Source organism: Nerophis ophidion, linkage group LG18 (assembly GCF_033978795.1).
Source record: "Nerophis ophidion isolate RoL-2023_Sa linkage group LG18, RoL_Noph_v1.0, whole genome shotgun sequence".
NCBI lineage: Eukaryota > Metazoa > Chordata > Actinopteri > Syngnathiformes > Syngnathidae > Nerophis > Nerophis ophidion.
The window spans coordinates 28,661,946-28,682,386 of NC_084628.1; the positions used below are offsets into that span (position 1 = coordinate 28,661,946).

The 20,441-nt window shown below is 38.9% G+C and overlaps 1 protein-coding gene across 4 annotated transcripts in view; it reads left to right on the top strand.

Annotated features, from left to right (window-relative positions):
• Positions 1-20,095, top strand: part of rasgrp4 (RAS guanyl releasing protein 4) — a 65,593-nt gene extending 45,498 nt beyond the window's left edge. For all 4 annotated transcript variants that reach the window (XM_061877910.1, XM_061877909.1, XM_061877908.1 and 1 more), the window contains 4 exons: positions 52-88; positions 11,785-11,916; positions 11,998-12,176; positions 19,550-20,095. In XM_061877910.1, coding sequence (XP_061733894.1) covers positions 52-88; positions 11,785-11,916; positions 11,998-12,176; positions 19,550-19,663 — 462 coding nt within the window. In that variant the 3' untranslated portion in view covers positions 19,664-20,095. The remainder of the gene's footprint in view (positions 1-51; positions 89-11,784; positions 11,917-11,997; positions 12,177-19,549) is intronic.
• Positions 20,096-20,441: the final 346 nt, after the last annotated feature.

Here is a 20,441-nt window from a genome sequence, read left to right on the forward strand (position 1 = left end):
TGGCTTGCGCCTGAGCCACGGTCACATGACTTGTTGTGCTGTGTGTTGCAGCTGTGGGGCGTCATCAAGCAAGGCTACCACTGCAAAAGTGAGCATTCACATTGTCTACGAACCACTCACATCACCACCTGCCACTGCACATTGTCTACGAACCACTCACATCACTACCTGCCACTGCACATTGTCTACTGACCACTCACATCACCACCTGCCACTGCACTTTGTCTACTAACCACTCACATCACTACCTGCCACTGCACATTGTCTACTGACCACTCACATCACTACCTGCCACTGCACTTTGTCTACTGACCACTCACATCCCCACCTGCCACTGCACATTGTCTACTGACCACTCACATCACTACCTGCCACTGCACTTTGTCTACTGACCACTCACATCCCCACCTGCCACTGCACATTGTCTACTAACCACTCACATCACTACCTGCCACTGCACATTGTCTACTGACCACTCACATCACTACCTGCCACTGCACTTTGTCTACTGACCACTCACATCACTACCTGCCACTGTACATTGTCTACTAATCACTCACATCCCCACCTGCCACTGCACATTGTATACTAACCACTCACATCACTACCTGCCACTGCACATTGTCTACTGACCACTCACATCACTACCTGCCACTGCACTTTGTCTACTGACCACTCACATCACTACCTGCCACTGCACATTATCTACTGACCACTTACATCACTACCTGCCACTGCACATTATCTACTGACCACTCACATCACTACCTGCCACTGCACATTATCTACTGACCACTTACATCACTACCTGCCACTGCACATTATCTACTGACCACTCACATCACTACCTGCCACTGCACATTATCTACTGACCACTTACATCACTACCTGCCACTGCACATTATCTACTGACCACTCACATCACTACCTGCCACTGCACTTTGTCTACTGACCACTCACATCACTACCTGCCACTGCACTTTGTCTACTAACCACTCACATCACTACCTGCCACTGCACATTGTCTACTGACCACTCACATCACTACCTGCCACTGCACTTTGTCTACTGACCACTCACATCACTACCTGCCACTGCACTTTGTCTACTGACCACTCACATCACTACCTGCCACTGCACTTTGTCTACTAACCACTCACATCACTACCTGCCACTGCACATTGTCTACTGACCACTCACATAACTACCTGCCACTGCACTTTGTCTACTGACCACTCACATCACTACCTGCCACTCTACATTGTCTACTAACCACTCATATCACTACCTGCCACTGCACATTATCTACTAACCACTTACATCACTACCTGCCACTGCACATTATCTACTGACCACTCACATCACTACCTGCCAGGAAAAGAGTGTTGATGAAGTAATAGAAGATGAATAGAAATAATGACGAGTCATTACTGCCTCGCGCAGGTCACAGGTTTGAAACCTGTGAACTACGCCACGTTATTTTTAGTGGGACGCCAAATCATTTAATATGGTCCGCCGCAGAATTTAATGTGGTCCACTACTTTATTTCACATGGTTCGCCACATCATTTAATGTAGTCCACCACTTTATTATATGTGGACCGCCACATCATTTAATGTAGTCCACCACTTTATTATAAGTGGTCCGCCATATTATATTATGTAAGCCGCCACATTATTTCTTATGGTCCACCAAATTATTTTATGTGACCCGCCACATCATTTAATGTGGCCCACAATATTATTTTATGTACCCAGCACATTATATCTACCACAATATTTTACGTGGCCCGCCACATCATTTTACATGGTCCACAACATCATTTTACGTGGCCGACCACATCATTTAAAGTGGTCGACCACTTATTTTACGTGGCCTGCCACATTTCCTTTGGTCCACCACTTTCTTTCATGTTGCCCGCCCACATTATTTTATGTGGTCCACCACATTTTACATGGTTCACCACATCATTTTACGCAGCCCGCCACATCATTTGATGTAGTCCACAAGTTTTTTCTTTGAGGTCCGCAATATTATTTTATGTGATCCGCCACATTATTTCTTTTGGTCCACCAAATTATTTTATGTGACCTGCCACATAATTGTATGTGGTCCGCCACATTATTTTGCATGGTCCACATCATTTTACGTGGCCCGCCACATGATTTAATTTGGTCGGCCACCTTATTTTAAGTGGCCTGCCACCTTATTTTACATGGTCCACAACATAATTTTACGTGGCCCGCCACGACATTTAAAGTGGTCGACCACATTATTTTACATTGCCCGCTACATTATTTCACATGGTCTGCCACATTTCTTATGATCCACCACATTATTTTATGTGGCCCGCCACATTATTTTATGTGGTCCACCATATTATTTTATGTACCCAGTCACATTATTTTATGTGGTCCACCACTTTATTTTATATGGCCCGCCACATCATTTTACGTGTTCTGCCACATTATTTTACAAACCCTGTGTTCATATAAGTTGGGAAATTGTGTTAGATGTAAATATAAACAGAATACAATGATTTGCTAATCCTTTTCAACCCATATTCAGTTGAATATGCTACAAAGACAACATAGTTGATGTTCAAACTGATAAACATTTTTTTCTTTGCAAATAATCATTAACTTTAGAATTTGATGCTAGCAACACGTGACAAAGAAGTTGGGAAAGGGGGCAATAAATACTGATAAAGTTGAGAAATTCGCATCAAACACTTATTTGGAACATCACACAGGTGTGCAGGCTAATTGGGAACAGGTGGGTGCCATGATTGGGTATAAAAGCAGCTTCCATGAAATGCTAAGTAATTCACAAACAAGGATGGGGCGAGAGTCACCACTTTGTAAGCAAATTGTCGAACAGTTTTAGAACAACATTTCTCAACGAGCTATTGCAAGGAATTTAGGGATTTTACCATCTACGGTACGTAAAATCATCAAAAGGTTCAGAGAATTTGGAGAAATCACTGCACGTAAGCGATGATATTACGGACCGTTGACCCCTCAGGCGGTACTGCATCAAAAACTGACATCAGTGTGTAAAGGATATCACCACATGGGCTCAGGAACACTTCATAAAACCACTGTCAGTAACTACAGTTGGTCGCTACATCTGTAAGTGCAAGTTAAAACTCTGCTATGCAAAGCCAAACCCATTTATCAACAACACCAAGGAACGCCGCTGGCTTCGCTGGGCCCGAGTTCATCTAAGATGGACTGATGCAAAGTGGAAAGGTGTTTTGTGGTCTGACGAGTCCACATTTCAAATTATATTTGGAAACTGTGGACGTGGTGTCCTCCGGAACAAAGAGGAAAATAACCATCCGGGTTATTATAGGCGCAAAGTTCAAAAGCCAGCATCTGTGATGGTATGGGGGTGTATTAGTGCCCAAGGCATGGGTAACTTACTCATTTGTGAAGGCACCATTAATGCTGAATGGTCCATACAGGTTTTGGAGCAACATATGTTGTCATCCAAGCAACGTTATCATGGACGCCCCTGCTTATTTCAGCAAGACAATGCCAGGCCACATGTTACAACAGCGTGGTTTTGTAGTCCAGACCTGTCTCCCATCGAAAATGTGTGGCGCATTATGAAGCATAAAATATGACAGCGGAGACTGAAGCTCTACATAAAACAAGAAAGGGAAAGAATTCCACTTTCAAAGCTTCAACAATTACTTTCCTCAGTTCCCAAACGTTTATTGAGTGTTGTTAAAAGAAAAGGTGATGTAACACAGTAGTGAACATGCCCTTTCCCAACTACTTTGGCACGTGTTGCAGCCATGAAATTCTGAGGTAATTATTATTTGCAAAAATAAATTAAGTTTATGAGTTTGAACATCAAATATAAATAAATAAATGGGTTTTACTTGTATAGCGCTTTTCTACCTTCAAGGTACTCAAAGCGCTTTGACATTATTTCCACATTTACCCATTCACACACACATTCACACACTGATGGAGGGAGCTGCCATGCAAGGCGCTACCCAGCACCCATCAGGAGCAAGGGTGAAGTGCCTTGCTCAGGACAGAACGGACGTGACGAAGATGGTACTAGGTGGGGATTGAACCAGGGACCCTCGGGTTGCGCACGGCCACTCTACCACTACGCCACGCAGTCCCTATGAGCATTATGAGCATTACATCTATCAAAATCAAGTACCTACTGTACTGTTTACTTGTTGAAATACCCTTTTTAGAGCTAAAAAGTACCCAATTTGCCACTTTCAGCGACCAATAATTGATTCCATATGATATTAACAATAATAACAAAATTGTCTGAATAATTGTATATAAGTTCAGCGCCCCCCGCGACCCCAAAAGGGAATAAGCGGTAGGAAATGGACGGATGGAAGTTATAAAAAAACTTATTGAAAATTGAAAATATATTGTCTTTGTAGCGCATTCAACTGAATATGGGTTGAAAATGATTTTCAAATCATTGTATTCCGTTTATATTTACATTTAACACAGTTTCCCAACTCATATGGAAAAGGGGTTTGTACATGGTCCACAACATCGTTTTATGTGGCCCGCCACATCATTTAAGGTGGTCGACCACTTTATTTTATTTGGCCCGCCACATCATCTAATTTTTGGCCAGCCAGATTAATTAATATGGTCTATTACATTTCTTTTGGTCCACCGGATTTTTTAAAGTGGCCCGCCACATTAGATGACGTGGTCCACCACATTTTACATGGTCCACCACATCATTTTACGCAGCCCGCTACATCATTTAATGTAGTCCACCACATTATTTTATGTAGCCCACCACATTCTTTCATATGGTCCGCCACATTATTTTAATTGGCACGCAAAATCATTTATTGTGGTCTGCCAAATCATTTTATGTGGTCCGCCACATTATTTTACAGGGTCCGCATCATTTTACGAGGCCCGCCACGTCATTTAAAGTGGTCGACCACGTTTTTTACGTTGCCCGCCACATCATCTAATCTGGCCTGCCAGATTATTTCATATGGTCTGCCACATTTTTTATGGTCCTGCACTTTATTTTATGTGGCCCGCCACATTAGATGATGTGGACCACCACATTTTCCATGGTCCACCACATCATTTTACACAACCCGCCACATCATTTAAGTTAGTCCACCACATTCTTTCATGGGCTTCACGGTGGAGGAGGGGTTAGTGCGTCTGCCTCACAATACAAAGGTCCTGAGTAGTCAGGGATCAATCCCGGGCTCGGGATCTATCTGTGTGGAGTTTGGATGATCTCCCCGTGAATGCGTGGGTTCCCTCCGGGTACTCCGGATTCCTCCCACTTCCAAAGACATGCACCTGGGGATAGGTTGATTGGCAACACTAAATTGGCCCTAGTGTGTGAATGTGAGTGTGATTGTTGTCTGTCTATCTGTGTTGGCCCTGTGATGAGGTGGCGACTTGTCCAGGGTGTACACCGCCTTCCGTCCGATTGTAGCTGAGATAGGCACCAGCGCCCCCCACGACCCCAAAGGGAATAAGCGGTAGAAAATGGATGGATGGATGGGCCCACCACATTATTTTAAGTGGCACGCTAAATCATTTAATGTGCCCCGCCACATCATTTATACATGTAGCATTGACATATTTTGCACATTTTAAGCATAGGGTGGCGTATTAATTTCACAAACACATCATTACATTCCCTTTTCCCTTCAACAACAACTACTAACTTCTTATTTGATGTCCAACACCTATCCAGGTGAGAGGTACGATTTATCATCTAGAATTAACTTTCACCAACTTGGAGGCGATGCAGCAGCTCAATATGTCAATATAGCAATAACAATATCGCTGATACTTTGTTCATCTTCAGATTACAACATGTATATGGAGTAGGGGTGTAACGGTACTATTATTTGTATTAAACCGTTTCGGTACGGGGGTTTTGGTTCGGTTCGGAGGTGTATCGAACGACAAGGACATAATAAGTAGCGCACGGCACGTTGTGTAAACAATGCACACCGAGGCACCATGAACTTATTAACATGGACCCCGACTTAAAAAAGTTAAAAAACTTATTGGGGTGTTACCATTTAGTGGTTATTGTACGGAATATGTACTGTACTGTGCAAACTACTAATAAAAGTTTCATACAATCGAAAAAACAACAGCACACGGCATGCTAGCAACAACTGGGCTATAATAGACTGACCACACCTCCTCTTTTCACCGGACATGTCCTCTTTTGCGGGGCCGTCCAGGTGGAGTTTCTTAAAAGCCTCGAATGTCCGGCATTTTAAGTTAGGGTTGCGTGTATTGTCAATGTACCTTCAGGGTTAAGAAGGGGTTAAAAACAAAAACAAAAAGTGGTGCACGCAGCGTTAACATTCGTGAGGGCGGGGCAGGGACAGAGACAGCGAGAGAGTTATGATAAATGCGCATGCGTCGCCAGGCTCTGATTTTTATCCATTGATTAATCAGATTTTATTTTTTATTATCTATAGCAGAGGTGTCAAAAGTGTGCCCCAGAGGCCATTTGCGGCCCACAGCTAATGTTTTAAAGGCCCACGGCACATTCTAAAAATACTATTAAAATAAACAAAAACATAAACAAAAGTGAAATAAAAAAGCTTAAAGGCTAAATGTAATTTGGAAAAAGTTGCAACGTTGACTAATAAAACAAAGCTGTTTTTTTTCTTTCAAACTGTCATTGCTCAAAACATAATATTGAGTCAAAATCAATGTTATTATGAATTATTGACCTATCCAAGTTTCCGATTACTTCACATCAAATATTCCACTGAGAAAATTATTTTTGGTGGAAGATTTAGCAAATTTGTTGAATAAATAATCAAAACATGTACATTTAGTTTTTTTCTCACTGTACCGAAAATGAACCGAACCGTGACCTCTGAACCAAGGTACGTTGCGAACCGAAATTTTTGTGTATCGTTACACCCCTAATATGGAATATAGTGGGCATTTTTTTAGAGGGCTTTAAAGGCGATATAGACATAATTAAATTGTTAGATGACTTTTGCTAGAGTTTATTTACGCGTTAGAATGCTTTCTTATTTTATTACTTTAAAGAAATCGTGTTCTTGTCTTTCATAAGGATTGTGAATGATAGGCAACATTCCAAAAGAGTGCAATTCCCCTTTAAAGGCCTACTGAAATGAGATTTTTATATTCAAACGGGGATAGCAGGTCCATTCTATGTGTCATACTTGATCATGTCGCGATATTGCCATATTTTTGCTGAAAGGATTTAGAAGAGAACATCCACGATAAAGTTTGCAACTTTCGGTGCTAAGAGAAATGCCCTGCCTCTACCGGAAGTTGCAGACGATGACGTCACCCGTGTGATGGCTCCTCACATCCTCACATTGTTTTTAATGGGAGAAAAAAGTGCTATTCGTACCGAGAAAAGGACAATTTCCCCATTAATTTGAGCGAGGATGAAAGATTTGTGTTTGAGGATATTGATAGCGACGGACTAGAAAACCCCCCCCCCAAAAAACGCGGTTGCAGTGGGACGAATTCCGATGTTTTTAGACACATTTACTAGGATAATTCTGGGAAATCCCTTATCTTTCTATTGTGTTGCCAGTGTTTTAGTGAGTTTAATATTACCTGATAGTCGGAAGGGTGTCTTCACGGGTGTCTTGACGCGCAATGTCTCAGGGGAGTCGACAGCAGCTATGGACGGCACAAGCTCAGCTTTCCTCCTGTAAGAACTGACTTTTTAACCACAATTTTCTACCCGAAAACTGCTGGTTGACATTTGGTCGGGATCCATGTCTGCTTGACCGTGCTCTGATCCATAGTAAAGTTTCACCTCCAGGAATTTTAAAAAAGGAATCACAGTGTGTTTGTGTGGCTAAAGGTTAAAGCTTCCCAACTCCATTTTTCTACTGTGACTTCTCCAATATTAATTGAACAAATTGCAAAATATTCAGCAACACAGATGTCCAAAATACTGTGTAATTATGCCGTTAAAGCAGACAACTTTTAGCTGTGTGTGTGTGCAGCGCTCATACTTCCTAAAAACCTGTGACGTCTTGCGTACACGTCATCATTACACGACATTTTGAAGACGAAACTCCAGGGAAATTTAAAATTGTAGTTTATTAAAATAAAAAGGCCGTATTGGCATGTGTTGCAATGTTAATATTTCATCATTGATATATAAACTATCAGACTGTGTGGTGGGTAGTAGTGGGTTTCAGTAGGCCACTACAACTCTTTTTTTACTGTCACTTTTTTTTTTTTTTAACCACTTATGTGTACGAACTGTGCCAACATGTCTCAAGTGCAAACATGTAAAGACATGAATGATTAACAGCGTTTGATAGCTAAAAATCTCTTAGCATTATCATTGTGATACTTTGCTCGGCCAGAAGCTATCAGTAAATCGTGTTTACATAATTGAAGTTGTTTGTTTATTATAACACCATACACATCTGTAGGTCCTCTCCAAGGTTTCTCATAGTCAGCATTGTCACTGGCGTCCCACTGGATGTGAATTCTCCCTGCCCACTGGGTGTGAGTTTTCCTTGCCCTTTTGTGGGTTCTTCCGAGGATGTTGTAGTCGTAATGATTTGTGCAGTCCTTTGAGACATTTGTGATTTGGGGCTATATAAATAAACATTGATTGATTGATTGATACTGACATTAATCTTATTACTAGATAAACACATTTTAAAAAATGTAGCCGAACACACGGGAGATTTTTCGGGAGGTGTTCTACCTCTACTTCCGCCATGACACCGGTCTCCCTTTTTCTGATTACGCCGAAAATCCCGCGAGGTTTGTTCCGAGACTTGCCTGTTTTGGCGGTTGAAAAGACGGAAGTGATTCGACACGCAAATTCTTCTTTTTTCTATCTTTTTTATTTATTCATTTATCGATTACATTGACGTTGGAAGTGATATATAATATTTTATGTCGAATTATGTCACCATTTGAGAAAATTATGTAATGTCATTTTTCAACTTTATTCCAACGATGTATTTGTAAACAGTAGTTTGTTTTGAGGAATAATATGGGTTACATGTACATTTTAATCGACCTCTGCATAATAGCGTCGATGAAAAAAATTGTAGCCGAATTTACGGGAGATTCGGGACGTGTTCTACATAGACATGTTATGAGTAGACACAACATTGACTGTTGTGCCGCGAGAAATTCGGCCCCCATCTTGAAGTGGTGATGAGGAGCCAGCTAGCCGCCTAAACTGAGAGTTGACAGGTAGAAAACAAAGATGTGTTCAGCGTTTTCCTTCTCAAATGAGCAGACTGCTGAAAATAGGGATCGGGGGATTACTTTTCACAAGTAAGATTTAACATTAACGCACTATTGGCTGTATTTTGTGAAAATAATATTACCACAGAGTTAAGAAGCAAAGATCTTCAATAGTACTGAAATCCTAGCCGCTAGCAAACAAGAGTATGACATCATAGAATTGCTTGTCAATGAAATTAATTAAATTTAACAATGTCATACTTGAATAACATAACGTTGAAATACATGATGAAGATAAAGATTGTAAAAGCCAACTGGGGTAAAAGTTAGGACCACAGTCCAGATTGTGTAAAGTTCTCTGCAAACCTATGGTGGCATCAAGCCTTCAGTGTGAATATTGTACAGTGGGCCAAAAAAGCATTTAGGCAGCCACCGATTGTGCAAGTTCTCCCACTTAAAATGATGACAGAAGTCTGTAATTTTCATCATAGGTACACTTCAACTGTGAGAGACAGAATGTGAAAAAAATATCCAGGAATTCACATTGTAGGAATTTTAAATAATCTATTTGTAAATTATGGTGGAAAATAATTATTTGGCCAACCATTCCATCTCTCTGATGGAAGGAGGTTTTGGCTCAAAATCTCACGATATATGGCCCCATTCATTCTTTCCTTAACACGGATCAATCGTCTTGTCCTTTTAGCAGAAAAACAGCCCCAAATCATGATGTTTCCACCCCCATGCTTCACAGTATATATGGTGTTCTCGGGATGCAACTCAGTATTCTTCTTCCTCCAAACACGACGAGTTGAGTTAATACCAAAATGGATACATGGATGATACAGCAGAGGATTACGAGAATGTCATGTGGTCAGATTAAACAAAAATAGAACTTTTTGGTATAAACTCAACTTGTCATGTTTGGAGGAAGAAGAATACTGAGTTGCATCCCAAGAACACCACACCTACTGTGAAGCATGGGGGTGGAAACATCATGCTTTGGGGCTGTTTTTCTGCTAAGGGGACAGGACGATTGATCCGTGTTAAGGAAAGAATGAATGGGGCCATGTATCGTGAGATTTTGAGCCAAAACCTCCTTCCATCAGTGAGAGCTTTGAATGGTTGAGCAAATACTTATGTTCCATCATAATTTACAAAATAATTATTTAAAATTCCTACAATGTGAATTCCTGGATTTTTTTTTCACATTCTGTCTCTCACAGTTGAAGTGTACCTATGATGAAAACTACAGACCTCTGTCATCATTTTAAGTGGGAGAACTTGCACAATCGGTGGCTGACTAAATACTTTTTTTGCCCCAATGTATGTAGTTCTCTGCAAACCTATGAAATGTTCAATTTTGTCTTCATTAATTTGTCAGAATGCACTGTAATGCTTCATTTGTATGTGAAAATCACAAATAATTCTTCCGGGGGAGGATGACCCCCTTACAGGGGTTTGGTTTACAAACTTTCAGCCCCACCTGAAACAAAATTCACCAGCCGCCACTGATTTTGATGCATTCTCGTTTTAGGAAAAGTATAAGACAATACTTTCTTAACAATATAATTGTAACCAGGAATTAGTCTTTAAGTAACAATATTCAAATACCAATATTGTTGGGTAAGACAGAATTTGGTTTTATTCTGAATCCAGTGAAACAGATTGGTGGTTTTAGCTGATATTAAGACTTTCAGGTATTTGTATATATTTATGTTTAAGTATTTAGCAGACACTTTTATCCAAAGCGACATACATAAAAAATACATATAAAACAATCATTGTAAACATGATCATTTAAGGGAAGAATGTAATAGAAAATATCAATACAAAGTGTCAAGACAGAGTAAACTCTCCGCTGCTGCAGCAACAGAGATACAGTCTATAAGATACCGTATTTCCTTGAATTGCCGCCGGGGCGCTAATTAATTTAAAACCTCTTCTCACTCCTGCGCTTACCAAAGGCATGCGGTAAAAGTAAGCATGCGCTAATTATTTTAAAACCTCTTCTCACTCCGGCACTTACCAAAGGCATGCGGTAAAAATGTGAGTGTGATGTAAGCTTGGACCTTAAATCCTACGGAATAGCTCTTAATCTTCTTTCCTGTATGCGATTTCAAATTACCGGTATTGAAATCAGCCTCCTCAATTTTGAAAATGATGACAGTGGAAGTGTCACTCGTGACGTAACGAGTGATACTTCCTAAGCGCTCGATGCTGTGTTTATTCATAAGATGTCTATAGTGTTTTACCTCTACTTCCGCCATGACCCCTTTCTCCCTCTTTCTTTTACACCGAAAATCCCGCGAGATTTGGTCTGAGATTTGCCCGTTTTGGCGGTTGAAAACACGGAAGTGATTTGACAAGCAAAACCTTTCTTACTCTATCATTTTTATTTATTAATTTATCGATTACATTAATATTTTATGTCAAAATATAATATTTTAATGTCAAATTATGTCACCATTTTATAAAATTGTGTATTGTCGTTTTTCAACTTTGTTATTAGAACGATGCATTGGTAAACAGTAGTTTGTTTTTGTCATGTGACCCGTCCTCGTCCAATCAGACTGCGGGATGAACTGCCACAAGCACTGCAGAGACCTGGTGGGAATGGAGTGTGTGAAGAAACACAAAAACAACAGCAGCTCCTGTCCGTGCACACCTGCCCCGGACTCCCGGGCCAAGGGGACGCTGTGGAGTAAGTCCAGCCCACGGTTTTCAGACTTCCATCTATGGCGCGTGAAGCGCTCACGGTCTGGTGTTGTCTGGCGTCCATCAGGTTCTGAGGAAGAGGCCTTTGTCTTCCCCCACGGCAACGATGGGGAGAACAACAAGGGTGCGGCCTTGAGGAAGACCGCCGACTCGGCACTGTACGACTGTTCCACTCAGACGGAGCCTGGAGTGTGGACGCCCGAGAAGAAGGAGCGCAGGATTTACAACCACGGCGCTCCTGGACAGGTCAAGACCACTTCTACTGGGATATGACCTTCCTTTATTAACCATTACCTTCTTTAATACCTCTTAAAATACATTTTACTGGCTGCTAAATTGGATAATCCAACCCCTCAAATTTGTCACGTTTCATGTGTCAGGTAAACCGCAAAAAAAAACAAAAAAACGATGGGGCCATATGACTGTAACTGTATACATTTCCCCATATTTACAGAAAAAAATTACATAATGTACAAATGACATACCTTTTAAACATTGATAGCATCCAAGTACTATATTATCATATTTCCAAATAATTATTTTAGTAAAAACAAAAATAAATACCTAAATATCGGCTTGACATATGTTTGTTGATGCAAGTTATCCATCAAATTGTACACTGTAAAATTGACGAGATATTTTACGGTAAAAACTCACGGTGGTTTTTACAGAATTTTCCACTGACGGGTCTCAGGCTGACAAATCAAAGGATGTGGCGGCCATTTTTGTAGTTTTCACCTTCAAAACCAGTATTTATTTATGTATTAAAAATAACTAGAAAATGCAATTTCTATAAAAATTCTGTGTAAAAGCTGAAGAAAATTGAAATGCGCATTAGTTAGCACGCTGGCCAGATAGCGTCGATTAAAAATATTTGCAAAATGAGCACAAAAAAAAACCTTGCATGCCAACAGTACTATGCTAAAATGGTAATAATAGCATTCTTACAGTTAGCGTTAGAGAAATACTAAAATACCTGACACTTTGACTGGAGGTGTATATCTGCTATATTAGTTTAAAGTCTAGCATGCTAAAATGCTAACTGTAACACGTCAAGTACCAAAATATTTTACTCTGAAATGTGGATTTGAAAAATGTATTTAAATTGCTAGCCCGCAAACGTTAACATGGATTAAGTACCCATATATGACCGAGGTCTATACCTAAAAAAATAGCTTAAAAAAGCTAGCATAATAATGTTAGCATGCTACTAACATATATAATTTGTCAACAAAATGTTTGACACGGAGGCACAGTATATACCTGCAAAATGAGCAAAAAAAAAACAACCTAAACATGTTAACAATACTATGCTAAAATGCTAATAATAGCATTTTTCCAGATAGCATTAGTGAATTACTAAAACACTTGATACTTTGACTGATGTGTATACCTGCTAAATTGACAAAAAAATCCAGCATGCTAAAATGCTAACTGTAACACATCAAGTACCAAAATATTTTACTCTGAAATGTGGATTTGAAAAATATATTTACATTGCTAGCCTGCCAACGTTAACATGCATTAAGTACCCATATATTACCAAGGTCTATACCAAAAAAAATAGCTAAAAAAAAGCTAGCATAATAATGTTAGCATGCTAACAGATATAATTTGTCAACAAAATATTTGACGCAGAGGTGTATACCTGCAAGATGAGCAAAAATAAAATACTCTTGCATGTTAACAATACTATGCTAAAATGTAAAGAATAGCATTTTTCCAGATAGCATTAGTGAAATACTAAAATACTTGATACTTTAACTGAGGTGTTTACGTGGTAAATTAGCGAAAAATCTAACATGCTAAAATGCTAACTGTAACACGTCAAGAGCCAAAGTATTTTACTCTGAAATGTGGATTAGAAAAATTTATTTGAATTGCTAGCCTGCCAACGTTAACATGCACTAAGTACCAATATATGACTGAGGTCCATACCGAAAACAAATGGCTTAAAAAAGCTAACATAATGATGTTATCACGTTAATAGATATATGCTACCAGTCAGCACGTTGGCCAAATAGCTTCAAGTAAAAATAAATAATAGCAAAATGAGCTAAAAAAACAAAATCAACTTGCATGCTAACAGTACTATGCTAAAATACTAATAATAACATTCTTACAGTAAGCATTAGTGAGATACTAAAATACTTGACACTTTGACTGATATGTATACCTGCTAAATTAGCAAAAAATCCAGCATGCTAAAATGCTAACTGTAACACATCAAGTACCAAAATATTTTACTTCGAAATGTGGATTTGAAAAATCTATTTAAATTGTTAGCCTGCCAACATTTACATTCATTAAGTACCAATATATAGCCTAGGTCTATACCTAAAAAAAAAATGGTCAAAAAAGCTAGCATAATAATGTTAGCATGCTAACAGATATAATTTGTCAAGTAATAAAATATTTGACGCAGAGGTGTGTACCTGCAAAATAAGTAAAAAAAAACAACTAGCATGCTAATATTAGAAAGTTCACATTTGTTCTGCAGACCATACTTTGGACACCCCCGCTGTTAATGGAAAAAAACGACACATTTATTTATTTTTACGATAAAAACCCGACAGCTAGGTTGTTAGTGGTACTATTTTTCCAAATACAGCAATATGTTGTAAAACCCACCATCAATTTTACAGTAAAATTTCGGCGGTTTTTCCCGTAAAAAACAGTGGTACGGTTTTTAGTTGTAAAAAAAAACATTGTATATTTTACAATAAAATTCTAGTGATTTGAGATGCCAGATTATTTTTTTTAGCACGCGCTGTTGAGTATACATTGGAGTTCCCCTGGACCGTTTTGGACCATATTGACTCCCTTTATAAAGGCCGTTTTTCCATACACTGTAAGCTTCTCATTTTATCATACTTTTTCTATATAAAAAACAAAACAAATTAATCCCTTTGAATGTACAAATACTATTGGTGTAATTTGAGCCCTCAACCACTAGATGCCGCCAGAGTAGCATTACTTTAAATCTCCCAACAACTTCTATGTCATGTTGGTGAGTTGCTAGTGACGTAAGAATTGTGTGGATGTGCTTACCAAAATATTGTGCGTGCGTGCACAAATATTGCCATAAAAATGTGGTTCTTTACAAAAATGGCATAAAATAAACAAAAAATTATATAGACTGCAATATCTAAGTTGATCCAGCATTTTAATCGTTGAAAAAAAATAAATATATATATATATATATATATATATATATATATATGACGCATTTTTAAGACTTTTTTGGCTGAAATCCTTTTGGGGCCCCGGGACCTTTGACACTCGTCACCCATCCATACATCTATTTTCTACCGCTTGTCCCTTTTGGGGTTTAAAGCAGTGCCTTTCAATTATTTTCTGTTATGTCCCACTTATAAGGACCACCAAAAAATGTGCAAAATGTGTAAATAGTATAATTTGTCTATACAATTGTTCTAAGTACACCTCAGCATAACAATGTATCTTTATCAACATAAAAGAAAAATAGATCAACTTACAAGAAATAATAACTTTATTAATAATGTTTTAGTATGTAACAGAAAGTGATTTAAACTACAAATATTTTCGGACCCCTGAACATTTTAACCTACAAAACAAAAATGAATAAAACATTTTTTTGCGTATTTTTTAAAATCAAAATAAGGAAGTCGGAATTAACAAAAAATATATAATTATAACAAGGGTTATCTCTAAGTTGATCTAATATTTTAATAATTGAAAGTAAAAAAAAAAAAAACTGACTCATTTTTAAGATTTTTTTGGGGCTGAAATCCTTTCGGGGCCCCGGGGCCTTTGACACTCATCACATTTGGGGGATACCCAAATGCTAAAAGTTAAAGTACCAATGATTGTCACACACACACACACACGAGGTGTGGCCAAATTATTCTCTGCCTTGATCACGCCCTGGGAAGTGAGGGGAGCAGTGAGCAGCAGCGGTGGGCGCGCCCGGGAATCATTTTTGGTGATTTAACCCCCAATTCCAACCCTTGATGCTGAGTGCCAAGCAGGGAGGTAATGGGTTCCATTTTTATAGTCTTTGGTATGACTCGGCCGGGGTTTGAACTCACAACCTACCAATAGAGTGTAAATAGTATTACTTGTCTATAAAATTGTTCTAAGTACACCTCTGCAAAACAATGTATCTAAATTAACATGAGAAAAAAAAAAAGTACATCAACTTACAACAAACAGTAACTTTATTAATAGTTTTTAGTCTAACAGAAAGTGATTTGCCTGAAATTAAAACAAAAAATAAAAATCCTACAAATATTGTCGGATCCTTGAGCATTTTAACCTACAAAACAAAAATGAATAAAACATTTCTTCTGGCGGATTTTTTCAAATGAACATAAAGAAGTCGGGATTAATGAGCATGTTTTGTAGGGCTTTTCTAAGCACGATCATGATTTTAGTAATGTAGTGGGGTTTTTTGAAGTCTATTTTCTCCTAGTGGGAACGCTACAAACATTCACTCATGCTTTTCTACACCAACATTCATTTATTTCTTCTTCTTCAGATTTGGGCGTGCTCTACCTTCCGCATTTTTCATCCCATTCAAAGCGTTCCAACTTCAAACTGTTCAGCCTATTTGGGAATCGCGGGCTTTCTCCATTATTGATTTAAACAAATTCCCAGATTTCCCAGAATTCCAGGTTTTCCTGGACATTTTTCCCCATTCAAATTGAATTGGCCATTTTCAACCTATTCAAACCATTCCACCTTCAAACCATACCACACTATCTTGTATATTCAAATGACCTTTTTTCCAAGTTCAAAAAATTGCAGGATTTCCCAGAATTCCGTGTTTTCCAGGACATTTTTCCCCATTCAAATTGAATTGGCCATTTTTCAACCTATTCAAATCATTCAACCTCCAACATATTCCACCATCTTGTAAATTAAAATGACCCTTTTTCCAAGTTCAAAAAAATTGCAGGGTTTCCAAGAATTCCAGGTTTTCCGGGACATTTTTCCCCATACAAATTGAATTGGCCATTTTTCAACCTATTCAAACCATTCCACCTTCAACATATTCCACCATCTTGTGTATTCAAATGACATTTTTCCAAGTTCAAAAAAATTCCAGGATTTCCCAGAATTTTTGGTTTTCCGGGACATTTTTCCCCATTCTAATCAAATTGGCCATTTTTCAACCTATTCAAACCATTCCACCTTTAACATATTCCACCATCTTGTAAATTTAAATTACCCTTTTTCCAAGTTCAAAAAAATTGCAGGATTTCCCAGAATTCCAGGTTTTCCGAGTCATTTTTCAACCTATTCAAACCATTCCACCTTCAACACATTCCTCCATTCTGTAAATTTAAACTACCATTTTTGCAAGTTCAAAGAAATTGTAGGATTTTCCAGAATTCCTGGCTTTCCAGAGCCCTATTCCCACCCTTTTTTCTGGCGACTACTCCTTCCACATTTTCATCCGATTCAAAGCAATCCAACTTCAAATTGTTCAGCCTATTTGGGAATTGCGGGCTTTCTCCATTATTAATTAAAAAAATTCCAAGATTTCCCAGAATTCCAGGTTTTCCTGGACATTTTTCCCCATTCAAATTGAATTGGCCATTTTCAACCTATTCAAACCATTCCACCTTCAAACCATACCACTATCTTGTATATTCAAATGACCTTTTTTCCAAGTAAAAAAAAAAATTCCAGGATTTCCCAGAATTTCAGTTTTCTGGGTCATTTTTCCCTATTCAAACTTCCACCATTTTTCAACCGATTCAAATCATTCCACCATCAACACATTCCACCATTCTGTAAATTTAAACTACCATTTTTCCAAGTTCAAAAAAATTGCAGGATTTTCCAGAATTCCTGGCTTTCCAGAGCCCTATTCCCACCCTTTTTTCTGGCGACTACTTCTTCCACATTTTCAACCCACTTCAACCGTTTCACCGTCCAAACATTCCTCTTAATCAGGACAAAAAAACCAAGCTGTTTTTTGAACCGGAAAAATTCCCAGTTTTCCCGAAATTCCGTAATACCATATCTCAATTCAACATGTTACCACTTCCACATTTCTCCACCCATTTAAAAAATTCCAACGCCAACTATTTCAACTCATTCACAACATTCAAGTTTTCTACCATTTTCCAAAAAATTCAAAATGTTCCAGAAATTCCCTCATACCATTTACTACGTCAACATTTCTTGCCTGATTTAAACAATTCCAACACCGACCAATTCAGCTCATTCATGCTCCTAATCATTTTCCAAGAAATCCCGCTTTCCCCAAATTTCCAAGAAGTTCTCATTGAAATGAATGGAAATTTTTTCCAAGTTGCACAATTCCCACATTTTTCAACCTCCAACCATTCCAACATTAACACATTCCACTCATTCTGGACATTCAGACTAAGTGAAGTATATTTATATAGCACTTTTTCTCTAATGACTCAAAGCGCTTAACATAGTGAAACCCAATATCTAAGTTACATTTAAAGCAGTGTGGGTGGCACTGGGAGCAGGTGGGTAAAGTGTCTTGCCCAAGGACACAACGGCAGTGACTAGGATGGCGGAAGCGGGGATCGAACCTGTACCCCTCAAGTTACTGGCACGGCCGCTCTACCAACCGAGCTATACCGCCCCTAACACTTTCCCAAGTTCCAAACCGAATTCTGTTTTACCTGAAAAATTCAAACCGTTCAAACATTCAAAGTATTCTTACATTCATGCTACATTCTGTCAGCATTTCACTTCAACTTCAGCATACAATTCCTTCAGGAATTGCCTCTTTTAGTTATTCTTCCTTTCCAGATTTTGGCGCGCGCTATCTTCCACATTTGTCATCCGATTCAAACCGTTTGAACTTCAAACCGTTCAGCCTATTCGGGAATTGCAGGCTTTCCCTTGACAAACTCCCACAAATCCAGGTTTTTTCAGGACATTTTTCCCCATTTAAAATGAATTGGCCATTTTTCAAACTTCCACTATTTTCACATTTTTCCACCAATTCAAACCATTCCACCTTCAACATATTCCACCGTCCTGGAAATTCAAATTACCCCACCAACCCCAAAGTTTAAAAAAATTCCAGGATTTTCCAGATTTCTTTCTTTTACGGACCCCTATTTCCACCCTTTTTTCTGGCGACTACACCTTCCACATTTTTCAACGAATTTCAACTGTTCCATCGTCAAAAACATTCCTCTTGATCAGGACAAAAAAACAAAGTTGTTTTTCGAACTGGAAAAATTCCCCGTTTTCCCCAAATTCCAGGAATTCTGTAACACCATTTCTCAATTCAACATTTCGCGACCGTTTAAAAAAATTCCACCACAAACCCTTTCAACTCATCCAGACCATTCACATTTTTTTACCATTTTCAAAAAAAAAATTCAAATTTTCACAAAATTCCCAAATGTTTCTGAAATTCCTATTGAACTGAATAGGACATTTTTCCAAGTTCCACAACTGCCACATTTTAATCCGATTCAAACTGTTCCAACTTCAAAATATTCAGCCTGTTTGGAAATTGTGTGTTGTAAAAAAATCAGTTCAACTTTAGCATTGGAGCATTCACACCATCTAGTTACCGTATGAATAACAGTACTATTTGGGGTATTTAGCTGAAAATAATGGTGTTTGTGTTGCAGGCCAACACGTTGCCTTCTCATAGGAGTCGAGGCTGCTCCATGCCCGTCTCCTTCCTGCAGGAGAAGCTGGAGGAGATGCATCTCTGCAAGGAAAAGAGCCGTGAGCCAGACTGAGCCGTCCCCCGTTCACCCTCAAAAAGGGACAATCTTTGCAGATGTCAAAGGACGCCTTAATCGTTTGTGGCCGCAAGCGTCCACGTGGGACTGTTTCCAGCGAGGGACTTTTCTTTCCATTCCTCGCGTACTTTCTGGTGCTAAGAATCTTGGGGGAGGTCAGGTGAGCGCTTTCCTGATCCAGGACCAGTCCATGGAGGGAAATGAACACTAAAACCTGCAGCTGAGTTGGCATCCACTCTGTTTGGCAGCTAAGTCCACAAGGCTCCTTAAAGAAGTTGACTTTTTGTCCGATGGGAACTTCAATCAAATCATTTTGCCTTCAAACTTTTGGATTTCAGAGCCAATTCAGCACCTCAAGTGACTTTTGCTCGCGTTATCGTGTTCAAGCACAACAAAGCCAATTAAAAGAAAACGTGTAAGTACTTTGAAGTGTGTGAAATGGTCAAGTGCAAGTATTATTATCACTGGTGGACGAGGAATGTTACACATGGATATGCTAACTAAACATGGTAGGGCGCCTGGATGTAAACAAATGGGTGAATCTATACAAATATCCACATATGGATGCCAAGTATAAGAGTCATATAGTCGATAGTACAGTCATCAACAGCGATTTTATTTGTATTTTTTATTATGACTAAATCTTTTGTCACCTTTGTTATTGTTTATGAACTCAGGAAAAAAAGTCCCTGGCCACAGGATGAATTTGAGGGAAAAAATATTGGATTTCTTGGGACTATAGAGCACACCAATATATAAGCCACACCCACTAAAT